The sequence below is a fragment of the Aquarana catesbeiana genome, linkage group LG02 (genome assembly GCF_042186555.1).
Source record: "Aquarana catesbeiana isolate 2022-GZ linkage group LG02, ASM4218655v1, whole genome shotgun sequence".
NCBI classification, from domain to species: domain Eukaryota; kingdom Metazoa; phylum Chordata; class Amphibia; order Anura; family Ranidae; genus Aquarana; species Aquarana catesbeiana.
The window spans coordinates 43898989-43923848 of record NC_133325.1 but is presented as its reverse complement, the minus strand read 5'-3'; the positions used below and the strand labels follow the sequence as shown (position 1 = coordinate 43923848).

General features: G+C 43.5%; 1 protein-coding gene across 1 annotated transcript in view; it reads right to left on the bottom strand.

Annotated features, from left to right (window-relative positions):
• Nucleotides 1-1977, bottom strand: part of LOC141126529 (uncharacterized) — a 111442-nt gene extending 109465 nt beyond the window's left edge. The window contains exon 1 of the mRNA XM_073612464.1: nt 733-1977. Coding sequence (XP_073468565.1) covers nt 733-1920 — 1188 coding nt within the window. The 5' untranslated portion in view covers nt 1921-1977. The remainder of the gene's footprint in view (nt 1-732) is intronic.
• Between the last annotated feature and the right edge of the window lie 22883 nt (nt 1978-24860).

The window sequence follows — 24860 nt, the reverse complement described above, 5'->3', positions numbered from 1 at the left end:
TAACTCTTTCCATTCAGGTATACGGTCTCTGCCAATGACAGGTGCTGTGCTGGGACATTGTGTGAACATCAAGTTAGGCCACAAACCATTGTGTTTCACTCCAACCCTGGCCCTCCTGATTTCACCTGGACCTTCACAGACCATATCAGGTGACACCTTCAACACATTCCCCTTAGGCTGACTGGACACAGTGAGCAACTGTTTAACCCTTTCAGTCTCCAGGCCTCCTGCCTGTAGACCAGTACAGCCTCTCTGCCCACTGTCCCTATCATGCTTTTGTTTATTTTTCTCAGCAGGGGAGCTAACAGCTGGCCTGCTGAACACTGCAAAGCCTTTGTCTCTCAGCAGTACTGGCTGAGGCGTGGGACTACAAGTACCAACCAGCCATCCTGTGACACACAAGGACAACTGCTGGGGTGTAGTCAAGGCAGAATACTCTGGGTCAGAGTCAGGAATGGGGCCACCTGGGCCACTCCTGGGCTCTGCCGCCAGAGACTCTATCTTCTCCACCCTCCCAGCATTGTGGGTGACCTCCAACAACGACATAACATCATTACATTTAGTTATTACATTCTTAACATCAGCTACACAAGCATTTGATATTGGCACATGCAAGGGGGCCTCCTCTCCTTCTGTAGGGGAAGAAGACCCCTGAACCTCCACTCCACCCTCCCCCTCCCTCTGTCCATCCACAGGTTGCCCAGATATTACCCCAACATCTGTAAACAGTACCTTGGTAGGTCCAGAGAGTTCCGTGGGAGCATCCTGGGTGCTTTTAGCAGGGGTATAGTAAGAAACAAGGGTACCTAAATCAGCACCCAACAACACCGCAGTGGGGATCTCCTCCGAGACTCCCACTTCTCTCATCCCACTTCCGGCACCCCAATCAATGAAAACATAGGCACGGGGTACTCGTGAGCGGGTCCCCCCGACTCCGGGGAGGGTAAAAAACTTTCCAGGGATGATGTCCCTTCTTTCTATCACCTCTGGTCTGACCAAAGTGACTTCAGCTCCTGTGTCACGGAAACCAGTAATGATCCGGTGTCCCACAGTGACTGGCTGCAAGTTGGCGGTGGTTACCCGAGTTTTCCTGCGGACGAACAGCACGGAAGAAGGGTTGCTGGCCGGATGGCCAGGTGATGTCTTCTTCTTCCGCTCAGGGCACTGCGTCCTGAGATGTCCGGCTTCCCCACAGTTGTAGCATTTGCGTTTGTCAGTTAGGAAGGTCTTGGTTCCAGGAGCTGCAGGTTCCGGCTGCTGAGGAACTTGGTTGGTAGGCAGAGGAGGGGTTGCCGTGTGCGATTTCCCTCCTTTCCAGCCATTTGGAGGAACCTTGCGATGGTCAGATACCCGAGAGTGGATATAGGTATCTGCCAGTTCTGCTGCTGCTTTGGCAGAGGTTGGCTTTCGCTCCAGCACAAACTGTCTGACGTCTGTAGGACAGATGTGCAAAAGTTGATCTTCAATCATAAGATCTTCCAGGGATTCAAAAGAATCGGCTTTCAAGCCTTTAGTCCACTGCCGGAATGTGGTACGTAAGCGACCTACCACATCCATGTATGAGTCCCCAGGCCCCTTTTGCAAGGACCTAAAATGCTTCCGGTACACTTCCGGGGTTAGCTGAAACTTTTGGATGATTGCAGCCTTTAGGGCCTCATAATCGTCACACTGCTCTTCTGACAGTTCGACATAAGCATCCAGAGCCTTGCCTCGTAGCCCTGGCATCAGGTACTGGGCCCATTGTGCTGGGGGCAGATGATACTGACGGCAAGTTTTTTCAAACGACAGTAGATACACGTCAATATCACTGTCCTTTTCCATAACTGGAAACTTGGCTGCCGGGGTCACTGGCAGAGAGGCATCCCTGTGCTCTAGGGATCCGAGGTTCTGAGCCTGTCGCTGCTGCTGGAGCCTAGCCATCTCCAGTTCGTGCCGACGATCAGCCTCCCTCTCAGCCTTGCGTTCCTCTCGCTCGGCCTGGCGTTCCAGAAACTGCAAGTACACCACAGGATCCGTCTCCCTGAGGTTTTGTAGAGTTTCTTGCATTTAAAGAGAGTCTATGATGGTTTCAGGCAATCTGATGCTAGCCTGCTCTTGTGATGGCTTGGAGGTAACAATCCGTGGTATTCCAGTGTCAGTCTCTGCTTGCCCATCTGGTGAGGCCGCCTCTGAACCACTGGGCTCTGGAGTAGCGGAAACCCTTTCTGGTCCAGTTTCCCCCAGGTTCTGGTCTGCACGGATATCAAACTCCTGTAAGGCATGTATCAAGCCTTCATGATTTTTGCCACCAACGTCAATTCCTCTTTCTGCGCACTCAACAGCCAGTTCATTCTTGCTCATCTTTTTATATGCTGATAACCCAGACATTTTGCAAGCAGAAGAGATAGAACAGAAAGAAGAGATAGGAAGAAGGTGTAGGAAGGAGCTGTTGCTGTATGTCTCTCTTGAAAAAATAAAAATCAAAAAAAATATGCACCAGCTTGTCTCTAAAGACTGTTTCCACAAAGGTTACAATCCTTCAGTGCAGAGCTAATTCCTAACAATGCACTAAATGCTCTTAATGCGAAACTATCCCGCTACGCTGCCAGCCAATATGTGACGAACGCGGGTGTCAGATCCCAGCCCTCCTCGCTAACTTGCAACAAAGGACCGGCCAACCTCACACCACGCTGTCACTTACGTAACAATGCCACTCTCAGCTGCGCCCAGCACAAAGATTTTCCAGCTTGCAGGACCACAATCTAGGTGCGAGCAGCCTGAGAGCGAATGTCACTGGGCTAATTACACAATTAACCCTTTAACTGCCACCACCCCCGTTTAAAAGACCGAGCCGGGGGAGACTCATAATTTTGCAATACCAATTATAATTTTAGAATAAGCGTCTGCCACACACACTGCCACTACAGACAGGTCTGCTCAGAGTCTTACTCTACAACAGTAGCGCCCTTCAAGAGGCAGGTTCGTTTATAGCTTGCATTAAGAGCTTTAGAGACAAGGTTAACACTTTTCAACATAAGGGTTTATTATGAAAATAAAAATTTACAGAAAAAAGATGTTTCAAAAAGATAAAGACAATATACAGCCACAAAGCAATAAGGTAGAATTGGGAAGAAAGAATACTTGCAATTAATGTCCGAGGGTTGATCAGAGTTCAATCGATGAGCTAGGTAATCGGTTCTCGACTTGGCAGATGTTTCTTCTTGGATGGTAAAAGGAGAACTGCCCATCAAAGGGGGTGTTGACAGTGACCAGTAACCAATCGTCTAGTCATCTTGTTTTAGGGGTTGGTTGCTGGGAGGTGTCTACACTCATGACCACGTCCCAGGTAGATTTTGCAATACATATTCATATATCTGCATCTATAGTGTTTACAGACTCCAAATATCCATATTATTATTCAACTTGAGATTTCCTTCAAAACAAGTCTAAACATGCCATCTCTATAACGTATAGCCTGCTTTGGAGGAATAAGTGGTCCCAGGGGTTTCCCATATGACCTGACATAGGGGTGTCTGGACTTGAAACGTTCCATATTATCCTGAGGAAACTAAATATGTCCAGATTATGGCTGTGCTATTACTAAGTCAGAAGTTATGAAACATGCTGAAATTTCATACTTATTCTACTGAGGTGTATTCAGACAATTTACAGCCGAGGCCTGTTAGGTCTCTGAACGGGGAGGGTGACAGTTTTACGACAGGCCTGAACACTGCCCTTACAACAAATGTTTTCTACTGACCTAACCTGGTTCTGTTTTATCTGTTGAGATAACCTTTTCTGTTGAACTTAAAAAGCTTTGAATTCCTAAGACAAGGAAGGAGGGAGTTCAGAGTTTTCTGTAAGGTTACATGGTTAGCCAAACTGTCATGGCTACTTCCACACAAGATGGCAGCTAGCTACAGCTTTTCATGTCCCGTACGTGATATAGTTACAGTAGCCACCAGCACAAATAACACTTAAGAATTTTTTTTACTAAACGTAGGCTTTAAGATTGCCAAGGGACCAGCATTTTCATGATGAGGTCAATACTGAATCCAAGGGAATGGCATGATAGCTAATCAACTAATGTTTTCAAAAGGAGGACAACAATTCCAGTAAACATATACCATGTATAAAGCTTGAGAAAGGGATCTAAGGGACCCCAAAAGTTTATATCTTTAAAGTAGTTCAACAGTCTCACATTTTTGTGTCAAATATATTTTATTAACAATATCAAAGAATATTTATACACAAATATTGGTAGTCAGTTATTGATGACAAAGACATCATTGAGTATTTCTTAGTCCAGTGTACAATGTTTGGTTAAATCTTGCGTGAAAGGGGACTATCATCAACCAGCAATATGATATAGTAATAAACTGTCTATAAAGACCTATAAGTTAGTCTAGGAGAGACTGTAATCACTGACTATGAGGTCATATTAGAGTTCAGAAAAGCAAGGAGAAAGAAAAGAAAAGCGGAAGGAAAAAGGAAAAGAGGGGTAGGACACAGGGGAAGGGAAAGGGCGTGGAGCAGACCTCGGCACGGCAACATATGCAAGGAGTATTAAAGATGAACAATTGTGTCTAATCTTGAGTGGTCAATAAAGTTTTCAAGGCGTCTGACGTTGAGTATTCAATCCAGATAAGCCATAGAGTTTTGAATTTATCAAAAGTATCGTTATCCAAGGCCAACCTCTCCTCCATGCAGATAATGTCATTCATTGTCGACACCCACAAAGTAAGTGGGGGTCTAGTGGGGGTTTTCCAAAATAAGGGTATGATCTGCCTGGCAGCCGATAAAAAAAAGCGTAGAAGGGAGCGTTTCTGTGAGGTGATGGAACCAGGAAGCATGGACAGTAATGCAATTTCTGGGGAGGGTGGTAGGGGTTGATCATAGAGACTACTGTAAATGGAGAAAACCTGGGACCAAAGTGGTTGAATAGATGAGCAGTCCCACCATATATGTAGGTAGCTTCCGTCTTCTGAGCCACACCTCCAACAGGAGGATGGGACCGAAGGGAAAATTTTGTTGAGGGATTGGGGGTCCTTGTACCATCGGGAAAGAAGCTTAAAATTTTTTTCCTGTGTATAACAGGAGATTGAGGATTTATGCGTAAAGTAATATGATTTTTGCCAATCCTCTGAATGAAGTTCCCTTCCCAGCTCCGTGGCCCACTTCTTGGTGTAGGAAGGGGGTCGGTTATGTAGTAGTGTAATTTGTATCGTGTATAAGGTGGAAAGTAAGTGTCTGGGGGTTTCCGCGAGGGAACACAGTTGTTCGAATTCCGTTAAGGGTCTGTGGATTTTAGATGTAGAGAACAGGTCGGAGCAATAGGAGGATATACGGAGGGCTGTGAGCCAATTACCTTGTGTATTTAGTCTCACATTTTTGATCTTAATTACATTTGTATAGAGCAGCTGAGCCAAGGGCAATAAATGTGTGTTTAAAAGAGAAGTGCGAATTTTCAAAAATTAAGCATTTATACTCAGCTACAGTATCCCACAAAATATTTTATTCTATCTTTTCATGTGACAACACTAAAGAAATGACACATTGCTACAATGTAAAGTAGTGAGTGTACAGCTTGTATAACAGTGTAAATTTGCTGTCCCCTCAAAATAACTCAACACACAGTCATTAATGTCTAAACCGCTGGAAACAAAAGTGAGTACACCCCTAAGTGAAAATGTCCAAATTGGGCCCAATTAGCCATTTTCCCTCCCCGTTGTCATGTGACTCGTTAGTGTTACAAGGTCTCAGGTGTGAATGGGGAGCAGGTGTGTTAAATTTGGTGTTATTGCTCTCACTCTCTCATACTGGTCACTGGAAGTTCAACATGGCACCTCATGGCAAAGAACTCTCTGAAGATCTGAAAAAAAGAATTGTTGCTCTAGACCAGTGTTTCTCAACTCCAATCTAAAACAGCTGTGATAATTACTAAGGCAGTGAAACTGATCTAATCACCTGTGCAAAATAATGGAAAGCCTGAAAACATGACCCGTTGGGACGCCTTGAGGACTGGAGTTGAGAAACACTGCTCTAGACTATAAGAAGATTGCCAAGACCCTGTAACTGACCTGCAGCACGGTGGCCATGACCATACAGCGGTTTAACAGTTCAGGTTCCACTCAGAACAGGCCTCGCCATGGGTTGACAAAAGAAGTTGAGTGCAGGTGCTCAGTGTCATATCCAGAGGTTGTCTTTGGGAAATAGACTTATGAGTGCTGCCAGCATTGCTGCAGAGGTAGAAGGGGTGGGGGGTCAGCCTGTCAGTGCTCAGACCATACGCCGCACACTGCATCAAATTGGTCTGCATGGCTGTTGTCCCAGAAGGAAGCCTCTTCTAAAAATAATGCACAAGAAAGCCCACAAACAGTTTGCTGAAAACAAGCAGACTAAGGACATGGATTACTGGAACCATGTCCTGTGGTCTGATGAGACCAAGATAAACTTATTTGATTCAGATGGCGTCAAGCGTGTGTGGCGACAACCAGGTGAGGAGTACAAAGACAAGTGTGTCTTGCCTACAGTCAAGCATGGTGGTGGGAATGTCATGGTCTGGGGCTGCATGAGTGCTGTTGGCACTGGGGAGCTACAATTCATTGAGGGAACCATGAATGTCAACATGTACTGTGACATACTGAAGCAGAGCATGGTCCCCTCCCCTCGAAGACTGGGCCGCAGGGCAGTATTCCAACATGATAACGACCCCAAACACACCTCCAAGACGACCACTGCCTTGCTAAAGAAGCTGAGGGTAAAGGTGATGGACTGGCCAAGCATGTCTCCAGACCTAAACCCTATTGAGCATCTGTGGGGCATCTTCAAACGGAAGGTGGAGGAGTGCAAGGTCTCTACCAGGCCCTGCAGCCTTCACTGGGGGCTGGGCTGTCGAGGGGGCATGATTAGGTGTCTCAAGCACTTAGCAGCTCACTGAGAGGCTGAGCCAGCTGCAGGTCAGGCATCTTGATGGATCCCAACATTATTGTCGGGATCCATGCAGAGCCTGGAGCGGCTCTGTGACTTCAGCCGACAGCAGACTTTAGCCCACTTTTAGCTCACTGTCGAAGAAGTATGGCCAAACAAGCTTTGGTCATACTTCTCCTTTAAAGAAAAATTCAGAAATACTCACATTGTGTTACTTTTACCACTACAGCCTCTGGGTTTCCTTGCACCACTTCCCTGCCTTTGGGTCCAGGAGCACACACTTATTGTTTTGTAAAAAATCTCTGATTCCACTTCTCAGGACTACATGCCTCATAATTCCAAGTACCACCATGCATGCTTACCTTGCTTAATCCTCCATGGCTGCCTGTGCATGTCGGTGCATCATGATGTTGGCTTAGAGTCTCTCTCCGGGGAGGCATGCACAAGATGGTGACTCAATAAGAGGCTACAATGCACCAGAAAACTAGGATCCTGAGGCACCGCTATTTGGAGCAGCTCTACTAAGAGGTAAGTCAAGACTTTAAAGAAGATGCAAGGTAAGTACTGAGGTCAGCTGCTGCAATTGATTTTCTAACACTTTAATAATTTGAGATTGTCAATAAAAGGTGTCACTGAAATAACAAACTGAATATGAATTACACAATGGATATTTGGAATTAAAAAAAAATTCAGGAAGCTTAACCACTTGCCGCCCGCGCTAAAGCCGAAAGATGGCTACAGCACGGGCTTCCAATGCCGGGAGGTCATCTATGGATGTCCTTCAGTGATCGCGCTGCCCACTCACTCTCTACAGAGCGCAGGGGTTCTTTTGGACTCGGCTGATCACGGATCTGGGTAAAGGGCCAATCACAGTGGTCCTTTACCATGTGATCAGCTTTAGCCAATGACAGCTGATCACAGGACGCAAACACAAGCCGGTTATCGGATTTTCTCTCCTCATGCTGACAGCATGAAGAGAGAAGAAGAAAGCCGATAACTGTCTTCTGTTACAGGGACATCAGTCCCAACAGTGCCCACCAGTGCTGGTAATCAGTGCCCAGCAGTGCTGCTAATTAGTGCCCACCAGTGAACCCTATCAGTGCCCATCAGTGCTGCCAATCCGTGCCTTACCATCAGTGTCACCTATCAGTGCTGCCTATCAGTACCGCCTATCAGTGCCCATCAGTGCCGCCTATCAGTACCTATCAGTGCAACCTCTCAGTGCGCTTCAATGCCGCCCATGAGAGCCACCTATCAGTGCAGCCTCATCAGTGCCTCCTCATCAGTGCCCACCAGTGCTGCTACATCAGTGCCCATCAGTGCCCCCTCATCTGTGCCGCCTCATCAGTACCTATCAGTGCCAATCAGTGCAGCCTCCTCAGTGCCCATCAGTGAAGAAAAAAAATTACCTGTTTTCAAAATGTTAACAAACTATACATTTTTTTTTTTTTTTTAATCTTCAGTCCTTTTTTTTGTTTGTTTAGCAACAAATAAAAAAAAAAAAACAGTGGTTATTAAATACCACCAAAAGAAAGCTCTATTTGTGTGAAAAAAATAATACAAATTTCGTTTGGATACAGCGTTGCATGACTGCCACAGCGCTGAAAGCTGAAAATTGGCCTGGGCAGGAAGGGGGTAAAAGTGCCCAGTAGGCAAGTGGTTAAATACAAGGAAGCTTAGCTACTCAAGGCTATTGTTTATTTACTGGCATTTAAAAAACCTTCCTAAACCCCTTTGAAATTACCACAGGTGACCCTCCACAGCACCTTCTCTGGGAGTGAAGACTGGTGATTCATTGTTGCAGTCTGGCCTGCCGCTGATTGGCCTTGTTGCCGTCCCTCGTTGGGATATTAGCAACCTGCCGAAATGTGTACATCACCAGGCACTGATGTCGGCAACCAAAAAAGCACTCCCCAACTCAGTTTAGAAGACTTGGGACCCAACAGATGACTTGGGACCCAACATGTCAAATTATCATGAATTTAGGCCATTTTGAGTTTCTGTTTTCTATTTATGGGACTATTATTCAAAGAGGATGGGTGGTAGTATTGTTGAGTTTGTGTGTGTGTGTGCTGGGGGGTTTTTGCTTTATTACAGCAGGCTATCCATTTGGGTTTTCTGATTAACCTTTGCTGATTAAATTCTCTCTGTATAATAATTATTCATATGAACATGACACATTGTAGATACATTTAGTTCTTTGGAAGGGGGTATTGCGCACCACAGTGTACTAGAATGTCAATAGGCTGCAACCAAGAGAGTGGAAGACCTACTCAGTTAAGGGATATGTAAACTTTGCTAAATGTATGAATCAGAATTTAACTTGCCAGTTTTTTTTTTTTGGTTGCATTAGCTTCTCAATGAATGATTTTATTGTCATCTGGAATTGTAATTGGAATCATAAAGTTATAAACCAAGTTATAAAGCTGGCAGATTGTAATGAAAATCAGTCCTATTGAAGAGGACTCTTGACTTGTTCAGTTTATGGAGAAGACAATTAAAACATTTTCTGCTACATTACACCGTTTTTTAAACAAACAGACTGCTATATAACTAATGAAAAATGACATGCCTCTTTTAGAAGAAAACTGTAAAGTATACGTTGCAGTTACATAGTTACATAGTAGGTGAGGTCAAAAAAAGACACAAATCCATCAAGTCCAACCTATGTGTGTGATTAAGCAAAAGCAAAAAAGTGAGGCACACAGTGGATTCAAAAATAAATTTGCACTATGATTTCCAAAATTACTAGTTGACACATTTTGAACCAGCAAAATCTAAAATCCACCAAACTAATACATACATTTTACTTAGCCTCTTAATAAATAGGCCTCTACTTGTGGAATGGTGTTGAGCTTACTTATAAAATTATACTGAGCCAATGTTAGCGTCTGTCAACAGTTTTTTTTTTTAAGGGCCAGGCAAATTTGGCCAAGTCATGTTTCTGTATCATGTATTCTGTATGCAATATTTTCTAAATCAGTGGTCTCCAAACTGTGGCCGGGGGAGGGGGGGGGGAGCTGGAAGTGGCCCTTTGTTTGCCTTTATCTGGCCCTTGGCGCTCTATTCCATCCACTGACACCAAGAGTAAGACGCTATGCATTCCAATGGTAGCAATAATGGGGTATAGTCATTCCCACTAATAAAAACAATAGGGCACAATTCCTCCCACTGACACCAACAATGTGGCGCTATTCTTGCCACTGACACCAATGACGGGGCACTCTTCCCACCACTGACACCAATGATGGGGTACGATTCCTCCAACTGACCCCAACAATGGTTCACTATTCCTCCCCCCCAATACCAAAGATGGGGCATCGTTTACACCCACTAATGTCAGGACATTTTCACCTTCCACTGGCTACACTGTGCCCCCCCCCCCCTAAAGTCTGAAGGACAGTAAACTTGGCCCTCTGTCTAGAAAGTTTGGAGACCCCTATTCTAAATCAAGCATTATGTGAATTAATTTACTGTACTCACTGCTTCACTTCTAAGGTGTTTTGTTTGCATATTTGAAGGTTACTTTGCGGTATAAGCCAAGGAAGCAATTCAAATTCTGTAGTGTAATAATTATTTTACTAAACAGAAAAGCTGCACATACAACTGCAGGATACACAACTCATAGCATACAAAGCATTACAAATTATGCCTACAACATGCAGACGTTAACTATCCTTTCTAGCAAATAAGCATGTACAATGTATGTGATAGGCATACTAAACATCTACTTAAGTTGGGTCTTTCTTCCTGGTGATGGAGTCGTCTTCCAGGATCCCATATCTTCTAAATTGCTTTCTGCTTCTCCGAAGTCCTCAGAGCAACTGTCCTAGTGCTCATTTTTCTTGAGCACATGGTTGCAAATCCTTTTTCCCACCCCCTATTTCCTGCTATATCATATCCTGTAGCCTCGCATCCTGTGCTGAACCCATAAACCAGTCCAACTGGTTCATTTGCATGTCAATGGGGGAGGCCTAGCTTCCAAAAACCACGCATGTAACCAAAACGTTACTCCATATTAGTGCTATAAAAATCACTACAAATAGTCATAGCAACACATAAGGTTGCTATAATCTTCATTTTGAGGTGGCCAGTAGAACTAAAAGCAACGCTTTAATGTACCAATCAACCACGGAAACTGATTCTCCTATACACTATATCAGGGATCCTCAAACTACGGCCCTCCAGCTGTTGCAGAACTACACATCCCATGAGGCATTGTCAAACTCTGACATTCACAGACATGACTAGGCATGATGGGAATTGTAGTTCCTGAACACCTGGAGGGCCGCAGTTTGAAGACCCCTGCACTATATTGTCAAGAGTATTGGGACGCCTGCCTTTACACACACTTTAAAGGCACCCCAGTCTTAGTCCGTAGGGTTCAATATTGAGTTGGCCCCACCCTTTGCAGCTATAACAGCTTCAACTCTTCTGGGAAGGCTGTCCACAAGGTTTCAGAGTGTGTCTATGGGAATGTTTAACCATTTTTCCAGAAGGCACTGCTTGCAGTCTCCGCTCTAATTCATTCCAAAGATGTTCTATCAGGTTGAGGTTAGGACTATGTGCAGGCTAGTCAAGTTCCTCCACCCCAAACTTGCTCATCCATGTCTTAATGGACCTTGCTTTGTGCACTGGTGCGCAGTCATGTGGGAACAGGAAGGGGCCAACCCCAAACTGTTCCCACAAAGTTGGGAGCATGACATCGTTCAAAATGTTTAGGTATGCTGACGACTGAAGAGTTCCCTTTATTGGAACTAAAGGGCCAAGCCCAACCCCTGAAAAACAACCCCACACCATAATCCCCCCTCCACCAAATGATTTGGACCAGTACACAAAGCAAGGACAAAAGACATAGATAAGCAAGTTTTGGGTGGGGGAACTTGACTGGCTTGCACAGATTCCTGACCTCAATCCAATAGAACACCTTTGGGATGAATGAGAGCAGTGAATGTGGGCCAGGCCTTCTCATCCAACATCAGTGCCTGACCTCACAAATGCACTTCTGGAGGAATGGGCTAGCATTCCTATAGACACACTCCTAAACCCTGTGGACAGCCTTCCCAGAAGAGTTTAAGCTGTTATAGCTGCAAAGGGTGGGCCAATTCAATATTGGACCCTACGGACTAAGACTGGGATGCCATTAAAGTTCATGTGCGTGTAAAGGCAGGCGTCCCAATACCTTTGACAATATAGTGTATTTTTTTATGGGCGGAACCAAAAGTACATTGTGTACTGTGCAAAAAAATCATTAAAAAAAAAGCACAACTGGCAAGTAAAACGATTCAAGTATAATGGTGATGTTGAAAAATGAATTGCACTTCACAAGCAGAATTTGTTATGAAGGTGAACTGAGGTTGTACTTGACATGGTCACTTTATCTCATTTGCTTTCCTAATGTAGAGAGATGAACTGAATAAAAAGAAAATCGCAATGTATTCTATATGAAACTGGCAGCTGCATTTCCATAACCACATTTAAAGTTGGACGGCGTATAGAGCAAGTAGGAAATTCATTTAAAAACATCATCATTTTTACTGGCCGTGGCAAGGTTATGTAACAGCATGCCTGAAAACATTTATTTGGACGCAGTTAAAACCACTGAATTACAGCAATGGGATTGTACTTTCTCTTAAATGAATAGCCAATCTGTTCAGTAGAAGAGTCCAAGTATCGAATGATCTATTGAGGTGCACTACTGTGAAGCAAGAGGACAATTTTCAGGAAAAGTCACAAATAAATCATCGATAAAGCTGTCGTTTAGAGTGTTCCGATTACTCAACAACTGTTTCATGAGCCAAGAGGCGCAGTGTGTTAACCAGTTAAAAATGTTCTGTATTTGGGTATAACTCGTTTGAAGACAAAAAAAAAAAAGGAAATTTAAGGCTGAGTCCACCAGAAATTATGTTTGAGCTTAGCCAGTAGTAAGTTGAGTTACTCACTGATTGTGATTTTCTCTGACTCTAGATCTGAGCCCCTGGGTTTCCAACTTCACAGACCTGCCAAAACCACCAAAAGTGACTTTGTCAAGATAGACTACTAAATTTCATTTCATTACATCACGGCCAAATCATTACATAGCAAATCCCATAAGCTGTGGACTGTGTAGGAAACTGTAAATTATGTAATTAACTGGTATAAAAAGATCCTACTGGGTCCCAATCTGCATTTGCCTTTGTCTCCTACATCCCCTTTGTTCCAGCACTACAGCATCCATCAGTATATTCATCACTACTACTTTTAGCAGTGTTGGATTCCTGTGTTCCCCTCCACATTTTGTGGTTTCATTCTCTGATCTCTAAGTCACATCTGAGTTTTGAAGTTACAAATGGGTCGGAGGAAAGAACCACAGTGTTTCTTAACAGTGTTATAGGGAATACGAGAGTGGGACATGTTCTGTAGCCCTAACACACTTCCTGTCATAGGATGGCAATGCGCTCTTCCATCCTCGATAGTTACAGTATGTAGCAGTCTCCCCGACTTCCAAGGGCTGGATGGTGACCTCCAGAGCCAGGGAGAACTGACGTTCCTCCTCAGGGTGCAGGTCACTGGGCATGGTGGGTGTAATGCAAGTTAAAAACATGGGCGCCAGTCACTTTTTGAATGCAACAAAAGAGATTGTGTCTCTTAACAAGAACTGGGGGGGAGAGGGTTTAGGGCCAGGACACCCTTAGGCAAATGCAATAGCATTTGGCAGACTCCTCAGACCATAAATAGTAATAGGCAGGCAACTATACAGGTAGGGGGCCTTTAAGCTGAATGCAGTGCACTGTATTTTGTAGAACTGCTGTCTCCTATAGCAACTGAACTTTCAACAGTCAATATACTGTAGATCTGCACACGTAACTCACAGTATCCCGTTGTAGATCTTCTCTCACATCTCACAGTATCCCACTGTAGCTCTTCACACAGCTCCCAGTCTCTCACTAGATTTCCAAGATCCCAGCCGCCCTTGGATCCCCTGAGCTTTTCTATAGCTAACCCGCTGTATACTTCACTTCAAGCTTCACCCATGCTACCCGCTGGGTCCTTGACTTGACTCTGCTGAAGCTTTCATACTTCTTCACCATCCCCAGCTAGTGAAAAGGGCTGCTCTGGTACTTCTTCAGACTTCATGCACTGGCCTCTGATAACAGGAGTGTTTGTCCCTTGGTGGCAACTGCTTTCCCTTTATCTCTGATCTTGATCCTCATTGTCTCTGGTAACAGGAGCGGTCGTCCCTTATGGCAACTGCTTCTCCTTCACCTCTGACAACATTCAGTTCCCCATCCGGCTGAACCTCTGCAGCTTGGTTAGGCTCCCAACCTGAAGGCCCAACCCCACGCTGCTTCTCACAGTCCTGGATAGGCCTCAGACAGCCTAGCAGCCAGGTGCTCCCGGATAGGCCACAGGCATCTGGCATAGCAACCCGGAGCAATACAACACACGTCCACCCAGACAGCCATCCAGGTGGCACAGAACCCTGATCACCTGACTCCTCCCAAATAAATAGGCTCTCCCAGCAGTCCATGGGGCCAAAGAGACCCCTACCAATTGGCTGGGACAACCTATCCACTCCTAACCCAAACTCACTATGCCCTTGCCATTCTAAGGCCACAGGCGGCAATCCCATCTAGTGACAGAAGAGAGAGATGCACCAAATTCAGGTTTAGGGCAAAAGTCAGTAGATCACCCTAACAATTAACCAGGCTAGTTACCACCTAGCAGACTACATTGATGAGCGGCTCTATTTAGGATGAGGGTGCTACAAGTACATTGAGTAAGCATTGTCAAACTAGGAAAGAAAGTGTGTTACTGGCAGAATCACCAGGTGAAAAAAAAGAAAAAAACAAAACAAAGAAAAAGCCCACAACATCCCAAGGACTGGTGGGCTTCTACATAATACATTTTTGTTATTGGGTTAATAAATCTTAAACACAGTTCCTTGCAAAAGAAGTATTATGTCTGCAGTGGCCCTTGCTGCCGATCATACTTCAAGCATAACTAACAAAAAATGGAAGCAACAAGTTTTTTTGTTTTTTTTAATACAGAAGATGCACATTTTGGTGTTCATTTACTAAAACTGGAAAATGCAAGATCTAGTACATCTGTGCATGGTAGCCAATCAGCTTCTAGCTTCAACTTGTTCAGTTAGGTTGAAGGAAGGAACAGTAGTCCAGGCAACCTCTGGCACTTATATCCCAAAAGCACACAGTCACCAAGAATAAATTCAGGGTCATTACTTACATATCCCTAGGACAGCTTCAACCTTCCAGCCTCCTTTGGACACAGCCCAGTGAATAAGACAGTCCTTCTCTAGACCAGATCCCTTTGGGGAAGTCCTGCAGTCAGTTCCAGATCACTTCCAAGCCGCAGCTTTGCCACCGCTGAGACCTCACAGAACATAAACACAGTTCATAGGCTGCCTCAGGGGCAATAACCCCCCTGGGGCTTGGAACTCTCCTTGTTGGGGAAAGACTATCTCTCCAGGGCTGCATACTATTTATCAGCTGCTTAGCCACCATCTTGGCACACGTCCCCAGGGAATGGCTAGGCCCTGATCAATATTCAGGCTGGGTATTTGAATTCTACCTCCCTAAGCTATAGAAAATGTATCTAGAGTTAGGAGGAAGCAATCAAACTCCCAGCTTGTGAAACTGTGAACAGACCTGGACAAACAATCACTGCTCTCTTGATTACAGAAGGAGCCAAAAACTAAATTTACCAAGCATCCTGCGCTAGGAGGTTGCCACTGTACATCACTATAGCATTTATAGCATCTAAGTATCATATTTAAAATAAAGCCTGCCCTATTTAAGGTGGAAACACTGTCTGCAATTCTCACCTGCCCTCAATCCACTAACTGTCTGTAAGTTCCCCCTCCGGGATTGTCCTGCCCTACTTCAGGGCTGCCATCTAGGGATTGCTAGAGAGCTGTAACAGGACAAAGAGGGAAATACAACAATCTTAAAATGTTATATATATATATATATATATATATATATATTGTATACTGGTAGTTGTAATAGCAAAAGGAATAGAGGGTTTGAATGAGCTCTAGACTTAAAGGGGTTGTAAACCCCCTTTTTCTTTTTTTTATTTAATAACAAGCATGTCATAATTAGCTCCAATTTTCAGCTTCTTTTGCACAGAGTGGCCCCGATCCCCCTCTTCTGGGGTCCCCCGGCGGCGCTGGTGGTTCCTCCCCACATCGAGTGCCCACATTGGAGAAGGCTCTCCTAAGGTGGAAACCCGTGCGGGTGTGCTCCAGAGTCCTGCATCTGTGTCCATTAACACAGAATACAGGACTTGGCCCCAGCGCCTGCATCATTGTATTTGATTGACAGCAGCGGGAGCCAATGGCTTCGCTGCTATCAATCTATCCAATCAGGACACAAGACACGAGCTAGTGCTGGTGTGCTCGTTCCCGGCCAGAGAAAGATCGAGTTCAGGTAAGTAAAACGGGGGGCTCGGGGGGGCTGCAGCACTACAGAAGGTTTTTCACCTTAATGCATAGAATGCATTAAGGTGAAAAACCATGAGGGTTTACAACCCCTTTAAAACGTAAAAAGAAACAAATATGCTTAAGCTATGGTTTCAAACGTTTAATTAGTCATCAGGCTGTTCACTTAAAGTGGTTGTAAAGTGAGAAGTTTTTTTTTTATCTTAAAGGGGTTGTAAAGGCAGAAGGTTCCTTATCTTAATGCATTCTATGCATTAAGAGAAAAAGCCTTCTGTGTGCAGCACCCCTCAGCCCCCCTAATACCTGAGCCCCCTCTCGATCCAGCGATATCCATGACTGCCTCAGCCATCCGGGACCCCCCCTTCATTGGCTGAGACACAGCAGCGGCACCAAGTCAATTAACCACTTAAGGAACGGAAGGATTTGCCTCCTTAATTTTAAACAAAAAAAAAAAAAACGCCATTTTGAAAAAAAAAAAAATTTACTTTCTGCTATAAAACAGGTACGTGATTTCACGCTGAAGAGCCACCCTGCCGCAGTATACGTGCATGGAGCAGTCCGGTAGCGGTCAAAGGTTAACTCTACTACTGTGGAAAAAAATATAGCAAATAAAAAAATTATATAGCATATACAATTGCTGCACAAGCCACATTGTAATGTTATTAAAAAAATAAAATTGGTACAGAACACTCCCAGAACACTCCCAGAACACTCTCAGAAATGTAATTTCCTGCTTGTACGATTGGCTCACTGATTTTCCCATAAGTCTGCAATTAGGTACAAGTCACATTTCAGGCTCTCCTTGTAATAACAATTTTAGTTTTGTTGATATACCCCCCAAGCCCCCACAGTGCCTCCAATTGCCAACAGTGTCCCGCACTGCCCCCAACCTCCCCCCAGTGCCCCCCAGCCCCTGCAGCACCCTCCAGTCTCCTACAGCGCCCATTAAATGCCCCAGCCTCCTGAAAAGACCCCCAGCCCCTCCAGAGACCCCATTCCCTACAGTTTTCTCCCAGCTCCCCTTAATTTCCTTGTGTTAATATAAACTTTTCTTTTTAGTGTTGGAGCATTGAAGAGTGTGGAATAATTTTCCAGACCCTAATCTCAATAAGGTTGGGAATTACTGATCTAGATCAGGGGTCTCCAAACTTTCTATACAAGGGACCAGTTTAATGTCCTGCACACTTTAAGGGGGCCGGACTGTGGCCATTGGGAATAGAAAAGTTCCCGACATCAGTGGAAAAAAACATCTTATCATTGGGAGGAATTGTGCCTTATTAGGGGAATTGTGCCCCATCATTTGTGTTGCATCGAATTTTTTTTTTTAATGTTTATAATATACATGGAGATATGTGTATATATATATATATATATATATATATATATATATATATATATATATATATATAGTATCTCACAAAAGTGAGTACACCCCTCACATTTTTGTAGATATTTTATTATATCTTTTCACGTGACAACACTGAAGAAATGACACTTTGCTACAATGTAAAGTAGTGAGTGTACAGCTTGTATAACAGTGTAAATTTGCTTTCCCCTCAAAATAACTCAACACACAGCCATTAATGTCTAAACCGCTGGCAACAAAAGTGAGTACACCCCTAAGTGAAAATGTCCAAATTGGGCCCAAAGTGTCAATATTTTGTGTAGCCACCATTATTTTACAGCACTGCCTTAACCCTCTTGGGCATGGAGTTCACCAGAGCTTCACAGGTTGCCCCTGGAGTCCTCTTCCACTCCTCCATGACAACATCACAGAGCTGGTGGATGTTAGAGACCATGTGCTTCTCCACCTTCTGTTTAAGGATGCCCAACAGAGATGCTCAATAGGGTTTAGGTCTGGAGACATGCTTGGTCAGTCCATCACCTTTACCCTCAGCTTCTTTAGCAAGGCAGTGGTGGTCTTGGAGGTGTGTTTGGGGTTGTTATCATGTTGGAATACCGCCCTGTGGCCCAGTCTCCGAAGGGAGGGGATCATGCTCTGCTTCAGTATGTCACAGTACATGTTGGCATTCATGGTTCCCTCATTGAACTGTAGCTCCCCAGTGCCAGCAGCACTCATGCAGCCCCAGACCATGACACTCCCACCACCGTGCTTGATTGTAGACAAGACACACTTGTCTTTGTACAAATTCACCTGGTTGCCGCCACACGCTTGACACCATCTGCACCAAATAAGTTTATCTTGGTCTCATCAGACCACAGGACATGGTTCCAGTAATCCATGTCCTTAGTCTGCTTGTCTTCAGCAAACTGTTTGTAGGCTTTTTTGTGCATCATCTTTAGAAAAGGCTTCCTTCTGGGATGACAGCCATGCAGACCAGTTTGATGCAGTGTGCTGAGTATGGTCTGAGCACTGACAGGCTGACCCCCCACCCCTTCAACCTCTGCAGCAATGCTGGCAGCACTCATACGTCTATTTCCCAAAGACAACCTCTGGATATGATGCTGAGCACGTGCACTCAACTTCTTTGGTCGACCATGGGGAGGCCTGTTCTGAGTGAAACCTGTCCTGGTAAACCGCTGTATGGTCTTGACCACCGTGCTACAGCTCAGTTTCAGGGTCTTGGCAATCTTCTTATAGCCTAGGCCATCTTTATGTAGAGTAACAATTCTTTTTTACAGATCCTCAGAGAGTTCTTTGCCATGTTGAACTTCCAGTGACCAGTATGAGAGAGTAAGAGCGATAACACCAAATTTAACACACCTGCTCCCCATTCACACCTGAGACCTTGTAACACTAACGAGTCACATGACACCGGGGAAGAAAAATGGCTAATTGGACCCAATTTGGACATTTTCACTTAGGGGTGCACTCACTTTTGTTGCCAGAGGTTTACACATTAATGGCTGTGTGTTGAGTTATTTTGAGGGGACAGCAAATTTACACTGTTATACAAGCTGTACACTCACTACTTTACATTGTAGCAAAGTGTCATTTCTTCAGTGTTGTCACATGAAAAGATAGAATAAAATATTTACAAAAATGTGAGGGTGTACTCACTTTTGTGAGATACTGTATATACATATCTCCATGTATATTATATACATTAAAAAAAAAATCTGATGCAACACAAATGACAGGGCACAAGCACAATTCCCCTAATAAGGCACAATTCCTCCCAATTTTGAATTTAATTCAAAAAAGTGTATTTTTCCCTAAAAAAAAGTGCGCTTGTAAGACCGCTGCGCGATTACGGTGTAACAGAAAGTATGGCAACGACCGCCACTTTATTCTCTAGGGTGTTAGAAAAAAAATGTATAATGTTTGGGGGTTCTAAGTAATTTTCTAGCAAAAAAAAAAAAAACAGTTTTTAACTTGTAAACAACACAAAAAAAAAAAAAAAATAAAAAAAAAAACTCGGTCCTTAAGTGGTTAAACAAAAAGTTCCAGAAAAGACCTGGTCTTCATATGGTTATGACAAATATTATACTTTTCTTATAAGAGGCAAAAAAAGAAAAAATGGAGAGAATTTGGAGGGACAGTTCTCTTGTATTTCCAATAATTGCACTTAGCTGCTGTTTCTTATATATTCGTTGAATAAGAAATAAAGTTTATGTGGCTATGTGGACAAAATTCTATATATTTTTTCTGACGGTTGTGGTAGGTCGGTGATAATAGCAGCTTTGTGGGAAATTTCAATTTTCTCTTCTATTTCAGTATACAATGGTCTTGTAGTAGCCACTCTGCCAATGGAAAATGTTTTAGCGTTGCTTGTTGCCATCGATAATTGTAGTCGTAGCTGTGTTATTACTTTTGAAAATCCATTTGGATTGTTTGAACTGTGCAAGATTTGTAAACATGTTTGTTTTCAAAGAAATGACAGTCCCTTGTTATGGAAAAATGGATTCAATTTTATTTTACGCAAATTTTGAAAAAAAAAAAAAATGTTTTTAACGTATGAAAGGTTTTAGCTCAAAACAAGACAAAATTATTTATTTTTTGTCAGTGGTGCTTAAGTAATGATTAAAACTTTTCCATTTAATTAGGGAATACAAGTTGAGCAATGTTCGGTGTTGTTCCTAAATTAATTAATTGGTTCCTTTTAGAGAAGCCAAATGTGACCCTCCTGCAGTTCTAGTTAATGCTTTTGTTCCACGCCAAATACCATAAAATGTAATTAATTAGGTGAACAGAAAGAGAACATCCATCATGGCGGAGGCAGCCATCAAGATATCCATGGGGGGGGCTGAGACGCTAACGCCAAGATTGGCGTCCAACCTCATCAAGGGTTTGGATCCAGATATTGTATTTATCAAAGGAAAACTGGGGTTACTGAAGTTCTAAAAGCATGTTAAAAAATGTTTTAAAATAATTAATTAAAGTACTTAAAAATCAGAATACTCATTAATTACATTTTACTTGGTGACAGATATTCATAGAAGGTTGTACTTCTTATCTCCTCCATAGATTGCAACAAACAATAGCGTTACTTTCCAACAATAGTAAAAATGAAAGTGGCTAAGTTGTGGCTAAACTTTAAAAATCTTGACGATCCAACCAACCATAAATATACACTCACTGGCCCCTTTAGTACACCTTGATAGTACCGGGTTGGACCTCCTTTTGTCTTCAGAACTGCCTTAATTCTTCATGGCATAGATTCGACAATGTGTTGGAAACATTCCTCAGAGATTTTGGTTCATATTGACATGATAGCATCACGCAGTTGCTGCAGATTTTTCAGCTGTAGATCCATGATGCAAATTTCCTGTTCCACCACATCCCAAAGGTGCTCAATTGGGCTGAGATCTGGTGACTGTGGAGGCCATTGGAGTACAGTGACCTCATTGTCATGATTAAGAAACCAGTGATGAGATGATCGGAGCTTTGTGACATGGTGCATTATCCTGCTGGAAGTAGTCATAAAGGGATGGACATGGTCAGCAACAATACTCAGGTAGGTCATGGCATTTAAACAATGCTCAATTGATACTAAGGGGCCCAAAGTGTGCCAAGAAAATATCCCCCACACCATTACACCACCACCACCAGCCTGAACGGGTGATACATGGCAGGATGGATCCATGCTTTCATGTTGTTTACACCAAATTCTGACCCCACCATCTGAATATCCCCTTGAAATCAAGACTTATCAGACCAGGCAACGTTTTTCCAATCTTCTATTGTCCAATTTTGATGAGCCTGTGTGAATTGTAGTCTCAGTTTCCTGTTCTTAGTGGACAGAAGTGGCACTCGGTGATGTCTTATGCTGCCGTAGCCCATCTTCTTCAAGGTTCGATGTGTTGCGCGTTCAGAGATGGTATTCTGCATACCTTGGTTGTAACAAGTTGTTATTTGAGTTACTGTTGCCTTTCCTTCACTTAAAACCAGTCTGCCCATTCTCCTCTGACATTAACAAGGCATTTTCAGCGACACAACTGCTGCTCACTGGATATTTTCTCCTTTTCGGACCATTCTCTGTAAACCTGAGAGATGGTTGTGTGTGAAAATCCCAGTAGATCAGCAGTTTTTGAAATACTCAGATCAGCCCGTCTGGCACCAACAACCATGCCACGTTCAAAGTCACTGAAACCCCCTTTCATCCCCATTCTGATGCTTTGTTTGAACTTCTTCTTCACCGTATCTAGATGCCTAAATGTATTGAGTTGCTGCCATGTGTTGGCTGATTAGCAATTTGTGTTACCAAGGAATTGAATAGGTGTACGGGCGTTGAGAGTATGTTTTACTGAAAGACAGCTCTACAATTGTAATAAAGTAGTAGCATAGCGTACAAGATGTCCCATGCTGCCATTGTAGCGATCTGTACACCGTACACCACACTAAACAGCCCCAAAGTGCATATCCATCCTATTGCTGTCAATGGCATGGCCTGATTGGTCAGCATAGCCACGTGAGCGCAATGACGATTGATGTGCAAATCTGAGGCTTTTTCTTTTGGTAAAGCATCAAAGAAGAAAAAAGCACTTTGCATGGTTCAGCATGGTCATGTGGTTGCACTGGCCAATGAGTGCTTTCCATTGCAGGCATTATGTTGGGTACTCACTCCAGTGCTGTGTATTGCAGTGTACAGACCACTACACTGGCAGCCCAGCACATCACAGCTGCTATGGGCAGTTTGACAGACCTAACCAAGATAGGGGCTTCTGGAGAGGACTAGGAGCAAGCCTCTTACCCACTGACTATGGCCCAGGGAGAGAGGAGATCATTATCCCTGAGGAAGTCACAAGGTCACGTGACGTAACGCGTGGGAGGAACCCGGAAGCGTAATACACAGCAGCTAAACACTCTGCAACCCTCTTTGCTGACACTGTGTACCGGAAGTCTCGTACTCGGTGACGGCGGTATACTGCCACACACTGTACCATCACAGGCACTGAATGCAGAGTGCGCTGTTTATTTTTAATTTTTTTAATAAACCTTAGTTTTTTATATTACACTATGGGAGGCCCCCTTGTTTTTTCTTCTGTCTTTTTGGCACGAGTCCCAGGATCCGGAGTTTAATTCAGTGAGAATCCAACACGGACATCCATCCATCTAAAGCCAGCTACCATCATCCAGCATTATTCGGAACATCCCTTCTCACCAGCACTCAGCACTGTCTACAAGGCTTTGTTTCAAGCCCCTGAAGGTAAGGGCAATGGGAGCATAGGTGTATGCAGATCTGACACGGCTATTTTTTGCTTAACCAAACATTTATGGACTTTTTCTTTATAAGAGCACTGAAGATGTTTTGCACACTGAAGATTTATTTTGGATATTGAACTTTCTCTTTATTTACCAGTAGTGGAGTATTGAGTTTTTTATGTCACGTGATTTTTTTCCCACAATCACCACTAAATTATTTTTATTATTTTTTAAAGATTAATTTTTTTGGATTCATTTACCTTCAAACTTCACTGGCACTAATTATTGTTTTAACTAGGTCATGTCTAGTAATTAATGGTTATTGGCGCTTTTAAATACTTTTGGTGTTTTGCGCGAAATCACTTATATATGGATTTTAATATACTGACAGAAGCACTCAAGCGGAGTGCAACGGGGGTTCCGTGACATGCAGTAAGGTGTGGAAGGGTGACCAGGATATTTGGAGTTAGTTTACCTTTTTTAGACTGTAATTCAACAACAAACCCTGCTGGCATATGACTGGGCAGACACTTTGGATAATTCTCTAATACTATCCCAGTGTATCCAGGTGGAGGAACATGTTTGTGAAATGATGTACTGCTAGTCCTGGTATTAATCCTGACAGCTTTCCTGTCTATGTTCCATTGTGGAGATTTCTATTTACCTCCCAGGAAATCAGTGTTAATTTTGTCAATGGAAATATTTTTGTCATGGCTTTCGTCAGCTGCATGTTTTCAGTGGCAAAAACCAAATGAAAATAAAATTAGCATCAAGTCAGTTGACAAAAAAATTGACAAAAATCAATTCCAATTTTCATTTAGTTGACTAAAATCTAATGGGTTTAGTAAAATTGTAATGCATTATTCAAGCATTTCTCTGGAATTCCCAAACTCATTATATACTCCTGGAGTAAAAATCTAATAAACTGCTGCATTATGCTTTGGGCATGGGGAGGTGATCTGCAAGTGGAGTTGGGGAAGTAAATGGGAGTGAGGAAGTGCATAGGGCAGAGAACTAAATGGTCTAGAGAGGCTGTTTTTTTAAACAGTGCTAAGCACTGCTACCTTTCCGGGAGGGGAAACACTCACCACGTCACATCCAGACAGACATGAATCCAATGGAGGAGTTCCTCTTCTGTGGTTTCCCAGGCAGCAGGCAGACAGACAGAGGGAGTCTGCCTCTCTCAGCCAATGTAGAGTCCGGGGGCTGGGGCTTTTAGAGGCAGGCGGAGTTCTGAGGAAAGTGGAAGTTCAGGTGGGTACTGGAGATTTTAGTTGACTAAAATACAACTGCAACTAAAGCAATTCAGATGACTAAAATAACGACTAAAACTATAATGGTATTTCAGTAAGAAGGCTATGACTAAAACTAAATCGAACTTTGATGTCAAAATGAACACTGCAGGAAATGTGAGAACATTTTGCCAGAGTGAATCACTACTTAGGCAGTTGTCACCAAAAAAAGTGTCTGTGACAGACCAAATCGGGCCAGGGACTTTTGGAGGGCACTGCAGGGTAGCCTCTTGCCTACTGACTATGGGCTTTGGCTTTTGAGGGGGGGGCTCTATTTTTGGGAGGTGTATGCCTGGTTTTGCTTTGGATTTGGGTCCATGACCCCCACCCTAAAAAAAAAAACAAAAAAAAAACACCCAGACTCTGGGAACCTAGATACAGATCTGGTGCCTCTGTGCCCAAACCAGCATTGACTGCTTCAACCCCCTCCTAGACTCAGAAACTCTAAGAGTATAATCAGCTTCAAACAATCTGATGCTGGTGTCTCCTGTTGTTATGTGTAATATTTTTATTATGGTGTCTTTCTCCCATTGTATAATTCCCCATTGCATGCCTCCTAGGTGTGAATCCCCATTGTTAATTGAGTCACCTATTGTTTCTGTTGGTCTGC